The sequence below is a fragment of the Chenopodium quinoa genome, unplaced genomic scaffold, assembly GCF_001683475.1.
Source record: "Chenopodium quinoa cultivar QQ74 unplaced genomic scaffold, ASM168347v1, whole genome shotgun sequence".
Classification (NCBI taxonomy): Eukaryota; Viridiplantae; Streptophyta; class Magnoliopsida; order Caryophyllales; family Amaranthaceae; genus Chenopodium; species Chenopodium quinoa.
This window is the reverse complement of record NW_018744633.1, coordinates 3587657-3603461: the sequence shown is the minus strand read 5'-3', so window position 1 is coordinate 3603461 and position 15805 is coordinate 3587657. Positions and strand designations below refer to the sequence as shown.

General features: G+C 35.3%; 2 protein-coding genes across 2 annotated transcripts; both read right to left on the bottom strand.

The window, feature by feature from the left end:
• Positions 1 to 438: 438 nt before the first annotated feature.
• On the bottom strand, positions 439 to 4820 carry LOC110701067 (peptide chain release factor PrfB1, chloroplastic-like). Its single transcript, XM_021878654.1, has 7 exons — positions 3987 to 4820; positions 3551 to 3622; positions 2793 to 3013; positions 2301 to 2504; positions 1692 to 1907; positions 1080 to 1266; positions 439 to 851 (listed from the first exon to the last, which is right to left on the bottom strand). The coding sequence occupies exons 1-7, from the start codon at positions 4168 to 4170 to the stop codon at positions 553 to 555; spliced, it is 1383 nt and encodes a 460-aa protein (XP_021734346.1). The 5' UTR covers positions 4171 to 4820; the 3' UTR covers positions 439 to 552.
• Positions 4821 to 4874: 54 nt separating this feature from the next.
• LOC110701066 (endoribonuclease Dicer homolog 2-like) lies at positions 4875 to 14924 on the bottom strand. The gene is made up of 23 exons (XM_021878653.1): positions 14598 to 14924; positions 14177 to 14282; positions 13539 to 13719; positions 13264 to 13377; positions 12900 to 13034; positions 12315 to 12399; positions 12131 to 12195; positions 11869 to 12006; positions 11530 to 11658; positions 11317 to 11449; positions 11068 to 11164; positions 9947 to 10142; positions 9673 to 9833; positions 9078 to 9296; positions 8751 to 8977; positions 8348 to 8622; positions 7805 to 8256; positions 7601 to 7704; positions 7154 to 7350; positions 6815 to 7024; positions 6266 to 6673; positions 5786 to 6064; positions 4875 to 5416 (listed from the first exon to the last, which is right to left on the bottom strand). Exons 2-23 carry the CDS (start codon positions 14245 to 14247, stop codon positions 5069 to 5071), a joined length of 4224 nt encoding a protein of 1407 aa, XP_021734345.1. The 5' UTR covers positions 14248 to 14282; positions 14598 to 14924; the 3' UTR covers positions 4875 to 5068.
• Between the last annotated feature and the right edge of the window lie 881 nt (positions 14925 to 15805).

Below are 15805 nucleotides of genomic sequence, written 5' to 3'. Positions count from 1 at the left end.
GGTTCAGGTCAATAATTTATGGGTTACATTCGAGTCGGGTCATCTTCAGGTCAGTTCATGTTCGGGTCTCACATACTCGGGTAACTTGGGTCTAGGGTTGGTTTCAGATCGGGTTTGGATCACCATTTTTCGGGTTCAAATGGGTCGGTTAATAATCGGGTTTGAGTCATTATTTCGGGTCGAGTCAACTTTTGACAGCTCTAAGCTAGGCTATGGAGGGACTAGACGCGGTAAAGCCACACCCCTAGCATCCTCCTCTAAAATACTTTGTATCGGTTGTTATTGATGGTCTGGTATACTCTGTTTTTTTAGTAGCTGGAATCTTCAGGAATTCTGTGTTGCTTAAGGTATCATGTTTTATGATCTTGGCTTTCAGATTTAATGCCGCATTAAGACTCGCTTTAGCTCGCCTGTAGTTGATTTTTGATACAATTGTTGTACCACAATGATCATAATCATTAAGTTCTGCACCCAACTACAAGTACTTGTTATACAAAATTCATTTTGTGACACTCTTGCTACCACAAATCAGCAAAGTACACAAAATCATCTCTAACTACTTGTTGAAAGCATCTGAGTGTACTTATATTTCAAGTAAGACTTGATGAATGGATCTAAATCACCATCCATTACTGAGGTGATATCAGAAGTCTCGTAACTTGTACGCACATCTTTCACAAGCTTGTAAGGGTGGAATACATAATTCCGTATTTGCTGGCCCCACTCTGCCTTCACAGCATCTCCCCTGATCTGCTTGATCTCAGACGCCCTTTGCTCCTCAGCAATGACTAAAAGTTTGGCTTTCAATCGATTCAGAGCCTTTACTTTGTTTTGGATTTGGGATCTCTCCTCTGAACATGGCTCCAATAGTATTAGTATTAAAAATTAATGGATTTTTCAAATAAAAGGATTGAGACTATTTTCTTTTTCTATCATTTGCAAGGATGTTTAAGTTGGATCTATTCTGGTTGCTACGGGATCAAGCCTACTTTTCTTTGCAAGTTAAAGAAATTACTACAAATAGCAAAAGGGTTATCTTGATTCGAACATGTAAAATAATTTGAGGGGCAGAATTTAACCTGAGCATCGAACCGCCACACCAGTGGGAATGTGAGTGATTCTAACAGCTGTTTCAACCTTGTTTACATTTTGACCTCCTTTTCCACCAGCTCTAGTGAAACTTATTTCCAAATCTTCTTCAGGTATATCAACATTTAATGACTCTTCTGGAAGAAGAGGCATGACTTCAACACCAGAAAAGCTAGTCTGCATGCAACATAAAAGTTCACTAATACAATTTTAAGTTTAATGCATGAAAAATTGTCAGCATTTTATGTAATGTTTACTCAGACAACACTCCAATTACATACGTTAACAGACTATGAAGTGGGAAGTAACAACTATTACTCCCTATTTGAGTATACTTTGCTCTCTATGGACTTTTGCAGTAAAAATTTGAACTTTCACCTTTGAGCCATCAAGTCCATATAAATGGTTTTAATTTAGGAGGTATTTGAACAAAATAGTCATTGCTAACATATAGCGTTGAGAAAGAAGTTCAATGTTTGACACTATGGACTCAAAGATCATTAAGTATCACAAACAATATGGGATGGAGAGAATATGATTATGTAATTAGTGTACTTAAATCTCCTCGAATGCAGAACAGACATGTGAAAAGAAAAGATAACCTGACGAAGACCCTTGGAATTAAAAGGTGACTGCCGCACTATACGATGCGTGCCCTTTTCTCCAGAAAGATAACCATAAGCATAACGACCGTCAACCTCAAGTGTTGCAGATTTAATCCCTGCTTCTTCTCCCAAAGATTTATCAACCACTCTAGCCTTATACTTCTGCTTCTCCGCCCATCTCATATACATCCTGAGAAGCATATCAGCCCAATCCTGCACTGAAATACATCAAAGAATTTACAAAAGACTGGAATACGAAAACCTGGACTAGCTTAACATTATAATCGACTGATCATTTTTGTTTGACAGAGGAGAAGGTCCAAGTGTAATAAGTTGACTGGTTTTGATTTACAAGCTCTGCATTCAAACACTTAGCTCATGTGCAGAAATAAGTAGAAGGAACAAGATGAATTACATGATTCACGAGCCGATTTAACATACTATAAAGCAATTCATCAATCAGTCATCTTTTATAGTAAGTATGTTACTGAACTTCCATACACTATACCAAGGGGAAAAAACAGACAAAATAGGGGGGGGGGGGAAGTGTAAAACCCAATATACGGAGAGAGAAAAATGTGTTGACAGTTAAAAGGATTAGCATACCTGAGCATCAGTCCCACCAGCACCAGCTGAGATAGTAATAACAGCACCCTCTTTGTCATAAGGACCAGAAAGAAGCTCTGTCAACTCAAAACGATCAAGTGCTTTGTTCAACTCCTTAATAATGCCGGCAGCTTCTTGAAGAAGTGCAGTATCAGTAGAATCCATCTCTTCAGTAAGATTAACTATCGTTTCTGCCTCTTCAACCTGCAGGAAATAAATGAAACCAATAAATCAGATAAAATCAGCAATACGTAAATAACATAACATGGTTGACATTTTGCATCTGTAGTATCAATGAGCCATGCAGTGTGATTCAACATCTATGTAATTTTTTTCCCGGTCAAATCATCTCCTCAGACAGAAGTGCCAGCATTAATTGGTTTGTTTTGCAGACTAATACATGTAAGATTCCCTTGGATATATTGTCTTTTAGTTTCATAAGATCAGGTTCGCTTTAGTACTGAATGGATCAGGGAGAGAGGGAGTCGAGACCTGCGTTTGGAAATCTTTGAGAAGTTTAAGTTTATCTTTGACATCAGTGAGAGCCGAAAGAGTTTCTTGGGCCTTAGCACGGTCATCCCACAAAGTGCTATCAGCTGATTTGGACTCCAATGCTGCAAGCTCTTTCTCCAAGTGTTGCAATCCAGCAGAGACTACAATCTCTTCCACACGTTTACTTGTATTTTCTACCTCTTTTCTTAATGTATAGAAATCTGCACGCAAAGCAAATTAAGACAATAAACCATTGATGTTATTGAGGCGTGATACCATTTCCTTAACTCTCCTCCATCCCTCATCTCTACTTCTCTTTCCATTTCCTTCCCTCTTTTCCTCTATGAATTATATTCACACAAAGCTTTACATAATACCACAATTTATCTAGTTTACTTGGAATCTAAACCAATAATGTGCAATTCCTACATAGAGTTAACACAAGAAAATTCCAACTAATACATTATGAGAATGAGAGTATCTTAATTATAATTATAACAATGCCCATGATCAATGACTCGATGTTCCAAGCCTTAAATCAAGGAACATGAAAAGTAAATCCAATGAATATAAGAGCTATAAACTAAATGATGGTATGTTCATTGGAGTTTATGTTCTTTTGTTTTAGTCTTCTTGTTCAACGTGCCATCGAAATCTACCAATGAGTCACAAGGCTCACAACAATCCCAAGCTTAAACTTATGATTCTATACTTGCATATTAAGCAATTGATCATAACATCAGATATATGTCACATACCTTGCATTGCCCACTCACTGGTTTCAGTGCCAACTTCAATGCTCAATGGACTATCTGGGGTTGCAAATTGAACTGCTCCCAAATTCAAACATACACACACAAAATAAACACATTTAGATAACATTATAACATCAAACAAAATAAAAGGCAGCAAATTTAGAGAATTAAGCAAAACCCCAACATAATTCAAACAATGAACAATCAAAATAACAGTCTGAATTATCATTACCGATATTTATTACCGCCTACCAAACGAGCCGTAAAAATTACTGCAACAGCAGTACATAGACAAAGCTTATGTGAAAAGGAAGCATCAACTAAAGAAATCAATACAAACCCACCAAAGCAATTCAATTTATAAACTCAATCAAATATAATAAAATACATAAACATACACAATTCAATTCATAGAGATAAAAAATATAGAAATAATTACCAAAAGAAGGAGGGAAGCGAGATGGCATAGAAAGGTATGAAGAAAAAGAGAAGGTGGGGTTTTGGGGAAGAGAGAGAAAATGAGGAGAGAGAAAGGGAGAAGGAGAATGAATAGAAAAGAGGGGCATTTTAATGGAGGTGGGTACTTTGAAATTTGTGCAGAAAATTTGCAGGGTTCCATCCATGGCACTCACCACTTCACCTAGGAAGAAAGAGAGGAGGAAGAAGAAGAGGGATAAATCATGGATAAGCTTTTTGTTGTGCTATTCTATTTTGTTTTTAAACGACAACGTTTGAGCTCATTTTTTACCAATTGTCAAATTTTTTTTTATGAAAAAATAAAAACTTTTTTACAAAGGTAAATCATCTTAACATTTTTTTTTTCTTTTTTCGATAGAGTTTCACATTTGACAATGTACGATTATACTAACTCTTAAAAAATAATAATCATTATATTTAATAAACTACAAATTAGATTTACCTTTCGGTATAAGTAAATAGCCCCATGAATTCGGATTTAGATTAATTAGACTAATTTTTTCCTAAAAATCTAGTGCGAGTACTATTTAATTTTGTGATTGTTCTACTTGATTCGCCTATCACAAGCACAAAAGCACCATACTATAGAAAAATATAGGATTATCTTCATAAAAAAAAATTAAAAATTAAAAAAAAAAAATCGCTTTTGCTAAGATCTAACATAGCTACATGTGTACCTATTGTTATGTACGAAGTATAAATCACAAATAGTAGTCAAATAAATTTGTGTAAATAGTGGGCAAATAAATTTAACTTCTGAGTATATACTACTACAAGTAACTTTTGTTTGGCCACAAAAAAAAAAAAAAAAAAAAAAAAAAAAAAAAAAAAAAAAAAAATCAAAACATAAATCAACTTCATTTCATTATTATAAAATATATGAGTTGTAGGTGGCTACTGGCTAATAGTTTTTCATGCAGCCTCACTACATACATGGGAACAAAATTATGTACATTCATGTACTCTTCCCTAGTTTGGATCACTATACATCAGAAAAGAAAAACAAAAAACCCATTTTAATTCCCTAAGCAAAACTGTAGAAGCTTACAAGTCTATAATGCTTTCTTTTAGGGACTTGAGAATAGCTTTACAGGCAATTTTTTTAGCCATCTTCTTATCAGAAGCAGTACATGTATGCTTGTGTACAATGCCATTTGCTTCAACCTCGAGTGTTATGGAAGCCACGCCGTTTTCACGAGTTCTAAACCTTCTCATAGCATAATGATGTGTTTGACATATATGGTTTAGCTCTCTCACAGGATTCAGCTTCAGAGTTTCTGGAGTGATGAGGGGATCCAAAAGAGGTGATATACTCTTGAATACAGCCTCTTTGTTGAATCCAGAATCGACAAAGATAGCCCCAGCTAAAGATTCTATTATATCTGCTAGAACCTGTATTATTCAACCAGAAATCACCAATGAGTAATTCAAAAAAAAGATAAGAAGGAATCCATCATAAAAGCAATTGTAACAGAAAAAAAAAAAAAAAAAGAAATCGACCACAGTAGCACTAGCACCCAAATGAAAATTATAAATCTTCTATAAAAGAATCAAACTAGGATTAGCTATGGGTTCAGAAAAAGAGTGTCAAATACAGGAACTAAAGACAAATACCCCTCTAATCTGCTGCTAGGCAATCATCCGAACTCTTGTTAAGATACGATTATGTGATTTGTAAATCAGTGAAACAGAAGCATGTAAAAGATATAGAAGTTTAATGACCATAGACAAGACATAAACTCGGCATTTCTTGCAACCCACCTTGGGATAATTTGTCTCAGACTCCCATCCGAATGTTGACTCTAAAGATAAATGCCGAAAACTTTCAACAGCAGCAGCCATCTGTTTGTATAGGATTTGCGAAGCATGAAGTATGTGCTTGTGAAGTCCAGCACGGATGGCAGATAGAGCATAACATTCGTTATTAACTGAGGCCGATCTTAGATCAGTCAACAGGCCAGGAGACATATCAGGATATTTAGAGTAAAGGTGAATTGTGATCAGATGATCCAACACCGCATCTCCCAGAAACTCCAAACGCTGCAAAAGAGAACATTTTCAGATAAACATGTCCTTTTCAAAACTGAAAAATAATTAAAAATTACTCCGTAATAAGTATAAGATGCTTAAAAGATCATAGTAAGGAACATCCACATTAGTCACCACCAGATAGTATGGTCCAAAAATTTCCAAAAACAAAGAGAGAAGAGTAATGCTTAGAAAGCACAGGTGTAAACTTACTTGATAGCATCGAGGAATTTCAGGTAACATATATGAACCATGGGTAAGTGCTTCAACTACCAGTGAGGGGTCCTTGAATGAGTAATTCAAAATGGACTCTACATGTGTAATGTTTACTAGCAAACGGGGATTTATAGGGATGTTCCTCTGGTATGTTATACAGGAAAGTTCCACCTCTATACCAAGCCAGTTCATAAACATCAAAGCAGCTACTTGTCCACCAGAGCTCAAAAATGCTCCAAGTAGTGCTTCTACAACATCAGCAACTCTCTTGCTTTTGATTTTCCGTATTCCACCATTGTAGACCTTATAGGTGTTACAAATTAACTCTTTCTTTAGTCTACAGTCTCCAGGATCACCGGGTATGATCCAATTCTTAGGATCAAAGGAATCATAACGTATAAAACCCTGCACGAATTAACTCGTATAAAAATTAAACCCCCAACATTCAGAAAGGAACTTGTGCATCATCAAGACATCAACCATCATTATCAAAGTAGCAAATATGGGAATATTATACAATTTATTAGGTAATGAAACAATTCTTACCGGAATCTTGCGTTGGCACCCTAGCTTGCACAGTGCAGCATTAGATATAATTCTATCTTTTTTTATACTAAGAAGTCCCTCATGATTACTTTGTTGAGTTTTAAACAGCTGTTGGCAGATAGCATACTTCAAAAACGAATCACCAAGGGTCTCAAGGGATTCCAGATGGAATCTCTCTTCGCAACGTTTAGTTGTAATTGCTTCTAGAACCTGTTAAAGCAAAAAATTGATAAATCAAGGGCACTCAGGACCAATAAAACAGTAAATAGAAAGATGGCACAATAAATATTTCGTCGCTGAGTGGAAATATAATCTGTTGAATAAGAAATGTGAAAGAACCTTGGTGGCTGGAATAAAAACATTTTGCATGCAGTGATCCAAGATAATGCCTCTCAAGTTGGCACTCAGTAGTAAAGCTTCAACTTGATGCATAATAGAAGGAAGAAATGAAAAGGTATAAATCGTAGCAACTGATATGGGCGACATGATGATGAGACATAATTCAGGAGGCAGTTCAACAGAAGCACCACTTGACTCTGCAACGGAAAGACACTATATCAGCCGAAAGCAGCAATTTAAAAAATTGAATGGCTTCCAAGAAGTCATCAAGTTTTTAGGGACAATAAATGGAAGAACTTCATGAAAACCACTAACTGAACAAAAGTTATTCTCAAAATTGTGATTCTTCAGAAAACTGAACTGTAATTTGACTAATCTTTGAATTTGGGATTTGAGCATAATATCAAAATTCAGAAAATAATTGCAGAATGCAGATAGATAACACACCCTTCTCCCTTCTCTGCTTGCACCTTAGAAGGTAATTCTTCAGCCGGAAAACCTGCCTCCCACAAAGCAAGGCTTGATTTTCATATTTCAGGTCAATCCCATGTCTGTATCATTATCATTAAACATGTTAACCATCTTACATGCATCCCATGATCCCAAAGAAACCAACTATAAGATGTTTAAAGACAAGAAAAAGATACATACCTCATTTTGTAGTAACTCTTGTAAGTTTTTAATGTACCATCACTCAAACTCAAATAAGAGTTCCCATTCATGCCATCTAAAATTCCAGAGATAGAATAGATGTAACCATTATGGGGTGTGCACACCAAACAATTTTCCAGAACACTACGATGTAAAAAGCCATTCTTGGTGTAGACATCATCTTGATGTGCACACTTGCGTTTATTGTAGTTAGAGAAGGAACCTTGAACAACATCGCGTAAAAAGGATGCAGAGCTTATACATTCCAAATCAACAAGTGAACTTCGATGAACCCATTGTCTGGGGAGAAGAATATAGTCATAATGTGAAACAGGCACATTAACATTTTTCTCCCATTTATAGAACCCCTTCAACGATTCCACTAGCTTATCAAAACTACGATCTCTTAGAACTCTCAATAAAGCAGCCTGATATTGTCTGCAAAGAGTTACCTGGCCACATAAGTAATGGAGACTTAGCTTAAGTAAACAGACGGATGTGTTTTTTATATTTCAACATCAATTAGAAGAATAGAACTTTTACCTGTTCATCACTGAGATTGATCATTCCTGCGTATTTTATGTCCACTGACATTTTCCCCCAGTCAACCTCCATGTCAAATTGCATGTTTCCAACATCGGAAGCAAGCTTAGATTTAAAAACCACAATTATGTCATGCACAGGAATGTCAGAATAGAAGTCCTGCTTCAATTCCATTGAATAGCTGTGGTATGTCAATGTGTCTAAACAACGTGGTCCATCACCGACAATTTCTGGTGGAATGTATCTTGCTTGGTCCTCGTCATATAGTTCACGCTCTATATCACAAAAGCACACATAAAATCATGATGCCAAGCCCATCAAGGGGCAAAAAATAAAAGGAGATCCGCCAGCCAAACTCACTCACATGCAAAAAACCATGGGTGCAAAGTACAGCAATACATACCAGTATCTTTCATTAGACCCTCTTCTACAACAATATCAGGAACAAGTGAATCTGTCAAAGCACCCTTCTCATGCAGCAACTTGCATGCTTCCAGGCAAGCAAGTTTCTTCAAAACTTTGACATTGCCTTTCACAGTAACTGACTGTACTGGACAACTATTTGGAAATTGTAGTGTACAGGTCTCCAAAGCCTCATCAATGGTGCAGCGAGGAGCAGGTTTAAAGTATCTGAGTAAGCAAAATGCTAATGGTTCAACATGTATGAAACCAAACACATGCGGAAAAGTCAAATAAATCAGAACAGATTGCAAAGTTTCATGAAACAAACCCATCGGAAGGGAGACGTGAGCAGTAAAAGTATATCAAGCTCACACTAGAACTCAGTGTAACAACTGCTCCTGTGCTCGGTACACGATAGGAGATCCCATCAAATTCATCGAATTCTACAGGTTGACAAGGAAGCGAAGCATGGCTCAAACTCTCCTTGCGCATCACATCACCAGAGGAAAGATAGTTTTTCATGCGCGATAGCTCATCTTGATCACCACTGTTTTACATCAAAAAATTACAATTTACAATGAATCTTGCTTGCATAAATCTCATTGTACAGTAAAAAAATCATCCTATTCAGTAAATGCTAATTCAATCTATATCAGGGACTTAAAACTGAATAGAAACAGCAGGTTTGTAAATTAGTATCCACTTATTAATGCCCAGTAAATCAGTAAAGCTGCACGACTGCAATAATAATTCAAATTCCCTTTACCCACAAAGTTTTCTTTCTTATTTCCCCCGTCCCTTTCTTTTAAATTTTTTTTTTTCTTTTTTGTGATGGGAATGAGAGGGAAAGGAGGTTAGTTTTTATGGTCTCTGGTTAGGGAGTAAAAACATGTTATATACTATCACAAAGATTGAAAAATTACCTTTTCACCATCAGCAAGAAATCAGAATTTTGCATCCTAGCGCGACCTCTAGACTGAATGAAACTGCAAATGTTGGCTGACGGATCAAAACGGACAACCAAGTTGCAACTTTGGACATCTAAACCTTCTTCTAGGATGGAGGTAGCAACAAGAATGTTCACCTGAATATTAGCAAAAACCAAATAAACTCAAAATCAATATCGTATATGTAGAACAAAGTACAGAGGATGTAAGTAAAAAAAAAAAGGGTAATACAAAAGAGAAAGAAACCCACAGCCCCTCGGCGAAATTCATCAACAAGATTGTTCTGCTCATTCCTGCTTTGGGACTTTAGTGCAGACTGATTTCCAGCAATGTATCTTGCCTTCCAGCCACTTGTTTGAGAAAGTAGTCGATCCAATATAGCCTCAAAAACCATTGCAGTAACTACCCTTTCGACAAAAATTATACACCTCAAATCTCTCAAACTCCTATCATACAAAAACCGAATTCATAATGTTAGCTAACAGCTGGGTAAAAAGTATGATCAGTCATTTAAATCAGAGATTAACTAATACAGAACCAGGTAAACAGAACAGGTTTACTCTCTCCATAAGGAATAGACTTGTCATTGAACAAGCAATCAATTATTTGCATGTTTCATAACAAATAAAATAAAATTCCGGCAAGAATATAAACAAATTTGGCTCAGTATAGAGCATGAGTTATGATCAATCACTAAAAGCTAAGCGAGAAGTTAATATACTCAGCAACTAATTAATAAAAACCAATAAAAATCCAGTTATATGATTTCAGCAGAAGATATTACAGAAAGTAAGTAGATTATTTTTAAAAGAGCTCTGAATTAACCATGGGAAAAAGAACAGCAACTACATAAAATTTTGTCAGATAAATTGAGAGGGAACAACCGAACAAGCATAAAATAAGAATTCATGTACAAGGTTAACAAAAAAGGGTAAAGTTTGTTGAAATCTCAATAATGACTCTTTCTAGTGCTTAACAATAGTTCCTATTGCACCATTTTGCTCGATAATCCTTGTAATAATACTTCAAGTTCTCTGCCTTGATGACAATTCTGTCAGAACTCAGAAGAGAACTCGGTACTTTTGGAAAAAAGAAAGTTGATGGAATTCAGTTTCTAGATGCAACATCAGGTGGATGGTGGGCCAGTTCCCAAAGTGTAATCCTATTCCATAAAAGTCCCTGAACCTTTTTAACCTTTACATTCAGGTACCAAAATATGAAGTATATCACAACAGTTTCCAGTCTTGCCACCCAAAAAAAAGAGGGGGGGGGGGGGGGGGGGGGATCAGAATGGTAGAGATAATTCCAAAAACTAAAATTTTGTCTTCCAAATGACTACATTACTTATATTACGAAATCGCAAAGTCTCACCTATACCGAAGGAGAGATTCCACTAGACACAATAATTTTGAAGATATAATTCTGGAATCCAAATTTGCCTTTATATCAGAGATTGACCAATTGCAGCCTAAACGTAAAAGAATAGCCGATGAATAATGCATTAAAGATATAGACCAAAATCAAAATGAAAATATTATATACTCCGTATATACATAGTGAAGCAGCATGTTAAAAAAATTGGTGCTTGTTTGAATAAAAAAGAAAATTAAACATAAATACCTCCAGATGGGTTGTGGAGTGCTAAAATATTATGCACATCAGAATTAAATGCTTTTATAGTCGTCTCACCGCGAACATCCAATTCACCCCAGCTGAAAATGTCGGTTTCATTGCAAGACACAATTTCTCCGGCCTAATATCAAAGGATATATTCAGATGCCTTAACAGTTACCAGCATCTCCAAAAGACATAGAATGCAAAGTTATGCTATACCTTTATTGCTGCCCAAAGACCAAGCTCATCCAAACAGAAACGGAAAGTATTGGTCAGCTTCTTTAATTTGTTACATATAGATAATTCTGTCGATGCTTCAGCACCCAACTTTCTAACAGCAGATATGTGCTGAAGGTGAATATGGCATTAGTATTATTCAATGACTAAAAAAAGAAAAAGAAACTACAAAGAAGTAAACAATAAAGTTCAATAGTTCATTAGTCATGCATTAAAATCAGGTATACATCAAATAGTACATATTCCTAATAATAAACCAAATTCAAAACTCATCTGATGACTAGAAGATAGAAAAATAACAATAAATAAATAAAATGACACCTTTTCTCTCAGCGAGTTCAAGCCATTGATCAGATTTGTTTGCAATGCATTTGGACCATCCTCATTATAAAACTGAGCCTTAGCATTTGGGATAGGAACATACTCAGCCAAGTCTGCCTCGCTATTACTGGTATAGACCTTCATTTTAGCGATAACATTCATCAAATATGATAAGATAAAATGAAATGGAATGGGGAATGGACAAAAAGCTGCTGCCTCCAAAGCTAAACAGCAAGGTAAATAATTATAACTAAGCAGTAACCTTAGAATGCATGAGGTTTTCCAGGGCACTAATATCTTTCCAGTAACCATTTGAGTCAGACGCGCCTACAAGCAGGAACGAATCAAATTAAAAGTCTCCAGAACAAGCATGCTCAATGTAACAGTAAAAAGTACAACTTGTCCTAAACTATACTTCGTATGTACAAACTAATCCTACAGTTCACCTTTAGCTTTCGCTTTGATTGGAGAAGCAGTCATGCCAAAAATTCTGGGGACGTCATTAGTATGCATTTGTTGATGATAGAAGTCCTGCAGTATAAGAGGTTCCATCATTTTATCTATATTGCATGCCTCGTACAAAATAAAGTGAATTTCCCATGAACAATAAGATATACACCCCCCAAAGAACAAGTGATCCATTACTACGGGAAGGAAAAAATAACCTTAGATCCAACATTAACTACAATCCATTATATCAGGTGCAAATGTACAATATCATTGGGGTAATAAAAGAGCACTGTAACAAATTGCTAAATTATGCGCCACTCGAAATAATATTCTAGAGCTAATTCATCCTTTTCATTATGCACACAGTTGGTTTATAAACATTTCAATTACAGCTAAAGAGCTAATAGCTCATTAATCGATAAATTTAGAGGTCTACATAGGTCCCCCATTAGTCCATTACAGAACGAAAACATAAGGTACAGCAAGTGATAAAGGAGAAAGAAACATCCAGAAGCACATTTAAGAGTTGAAAGCAACACAGAAACTTCTGTAATAATTAATGGATGGACATGCATAATCACCTTCATGATGCGAGCATAGGGATGATTTCCCCTGGCATTATGGCATTCATCAAATATTAAAACTTTTATCTTGTCCAATTTGATGTAAGTATGACTCAAAGCATCAAGCAAGATCTTTGGTGTCATCACAAGAACCTACAACACAAAAGACAATCTAATAATTCATCCCAATATGATATCAGGTGAAGCTAAAGTACAACTCCAAAGTAAACATATATATAACACCGCTTTCCCTCCTCTTAAGCAATGCCAACTGCCAAGTCTTACTCAAATTAATGTACTACGTATTTTCTCATCCCCTTTCCTACAAATGAAGAAGTAAAGCTTATTTGATCCTTAACTGAAAAAGGTACAAGTGACTCACCTCATATTCATCCAGCTGTTTCTGCCAAATAGCAGCATCCCAAAAATCAACACCCATGTCTCCCCAATACTTGCCAACTTTTAAGTCCGTATGCAGCTCAATAACTTCGGCTTGCTAATCATAGTGACAGGAAAGAGAACCATTGAAACATAACACTGATCAACTTGAGACATACTTATACAGACCACTAAAACTAGTTTCTTCCAATCAGTTTAAGTCATTGTACTTGTGTAGATACATATTTTTTTAAAAAAAAAATAAATAATAAACCATACTTGTTTAACCAAAACAACAGTAGGTACTAAGAAGACTGCAATATTGGACTGTGTAGGCCGGCGAAGGAAATATGCATAACTACGAAGAAGCATGACCGCAATCAATGTCTTCCCTGAACCGGTCTCCAAGTACACAATAGTATTCTGCTTCATGGCTTTCTCCAAAGCATCAAGCTGGTAGCTATAATTATAAACAGTTGAAGTTCAAAGTCACAATTACTAAGAAAGCCAAAAATTATAAATATAACATATAAAACATTACAAAAAAACAAAATCAGCACACAAGCAACCTAAGCATATCAAAAACTGACCCAACACGAAAACCTGACCCCAAAATCCTCAATAATCTAATCTAGAACTAGGCTTATTACCGAAGTCGAAAAAAAACTAGATAATCAGTATCCGAAACCGACCCGGCCCGAACACAAATTTGCACAACCCTATTCAATAGGGCTACTAACACCAATCTCAATGGAAGTTTTCAAGGAAATACCCCCAATAACAACATCATCAACCAAAAATCATCACACACATACAATATAAATGTATATATGCTGAAAACAGCAAACATAGAGAAAATTGCATTAAATTCACAACAACAACAGCAACAATAATTGAATTGAAGAGATGTAAACTACCTTCTTGCAAATGAAAGAGCGGCAGACGAGTCATCTTGGGTCCCACAAATCTCCATACTCACTGCTCCCATTGTCTGCCCTCCTCCTTCTTCTTCTTCCCTTTACCCTGAAAATAAAAAAATCAATCTTTCCACAAATTTTTTAACCAAAATCACAGATTTATTTCAGAATGTCGAAAAACAGGGATATGAACAATTTTTATTTTATTTTTTGACCCCTCTATGATCAAACTACCAATAAATATTCATGATCTATGCATTACTTGGAAAATTTAAAAAATTCGCAATTACCCAGAAGATAAAATTACCAATTAAATTACAAAATGCATGAATGTAACACAAAAAACTAAGAAAATTTTTAATGGGTTTTTTTTTTTTTCAATGGATAAATAAATAATGCTAAGATTTAGCAAAATACTAACCGTTTACACAAATTCAAATTCTGGGTATTCTTCAACTTCTGCACTCGGAAATCATCAACATTAAATTGAATGATGAAACAGAATTTAAAAATCTGACTCTTTTGATTCTTGTTTTGGTACTACTAGTATTGGAATGAAATTGAAGAAGTAGTACACATTTAAAAAGGGGAGAGTGTGGTGTGACAAAGGCTAGCTGAGTCAACTCGGCCTTAGTGTAGTCTTCGCAAGTACACTTTATTAATAGGATTATTAATTAAGGAATAAGTGATTCAAAAAAATATATTAAAGAATAATAATGAACTTACTTTTAAGATATCAGAAGACAAAGAAAGTTAGTAAGAAACTCTTAAAGATGGAACTACAAATGTAAACAAGAAAAAAAAAAAAAAACACTAGTAGGGCATTTATTGGTTATGTTTAATTAAATTGAGGGTTTTTGTTTAAACTTAAACTATCTTGAGTTATTAATTGGTCAAATATTAAACTCCTATGTACTTATACAATTTCTTGGATGTGTTGATTCATACTTCTTGTTTTGGTTTAATTTCTAGCAATACATGTATACATTGTTAATTTTATCTCTTAATATCACAAATGATGCGTATAAATCTTGAACGATTGATTTGGATATAATTGAATGAAATCCAAACTGCTACGGTATCCCTTGTATTATTAACAATCCGCAAAGATTTAATCCAAGTAATTTTCCAGATCATACAGTGCCCACTTGATCTTCATCATGTCTAGAGGTGATCAAGATGATCCCAATCTGATCTTCAGTGGGACGTGGACATAAATATCGGCCCAAAATTGGGCCTAGCCCGATCCAAAATTAGAAGTTATGTTGGCGGAACATGACATACATTCTAATAAGTTATTAAGTTGCATAAGGAAGTTAAATTAGTCATACTTATTCAATAGATCAAATTTTCGGCCAGGTCAAGCATTAACATAATATCACGTGTGCAACCCGCAAAAAAAGTAACATGTTTTTTAGGCCAAAATCTAGTTTTTTCCCATAAAAAATGTGCTTTAAGGCTTGCCCTAACCGCCTTATTTTCGATTCGGACAAATGTGTAATCACCTTTACTATGCGATTATACGTAAATATGAAAAAGGTCATATGATGTTGTTTTAAAATACGATTAACTAAGATTGCAATCTATACATAGTACTCAGTATTATAAAGGAAGAATCAATATTGTGAA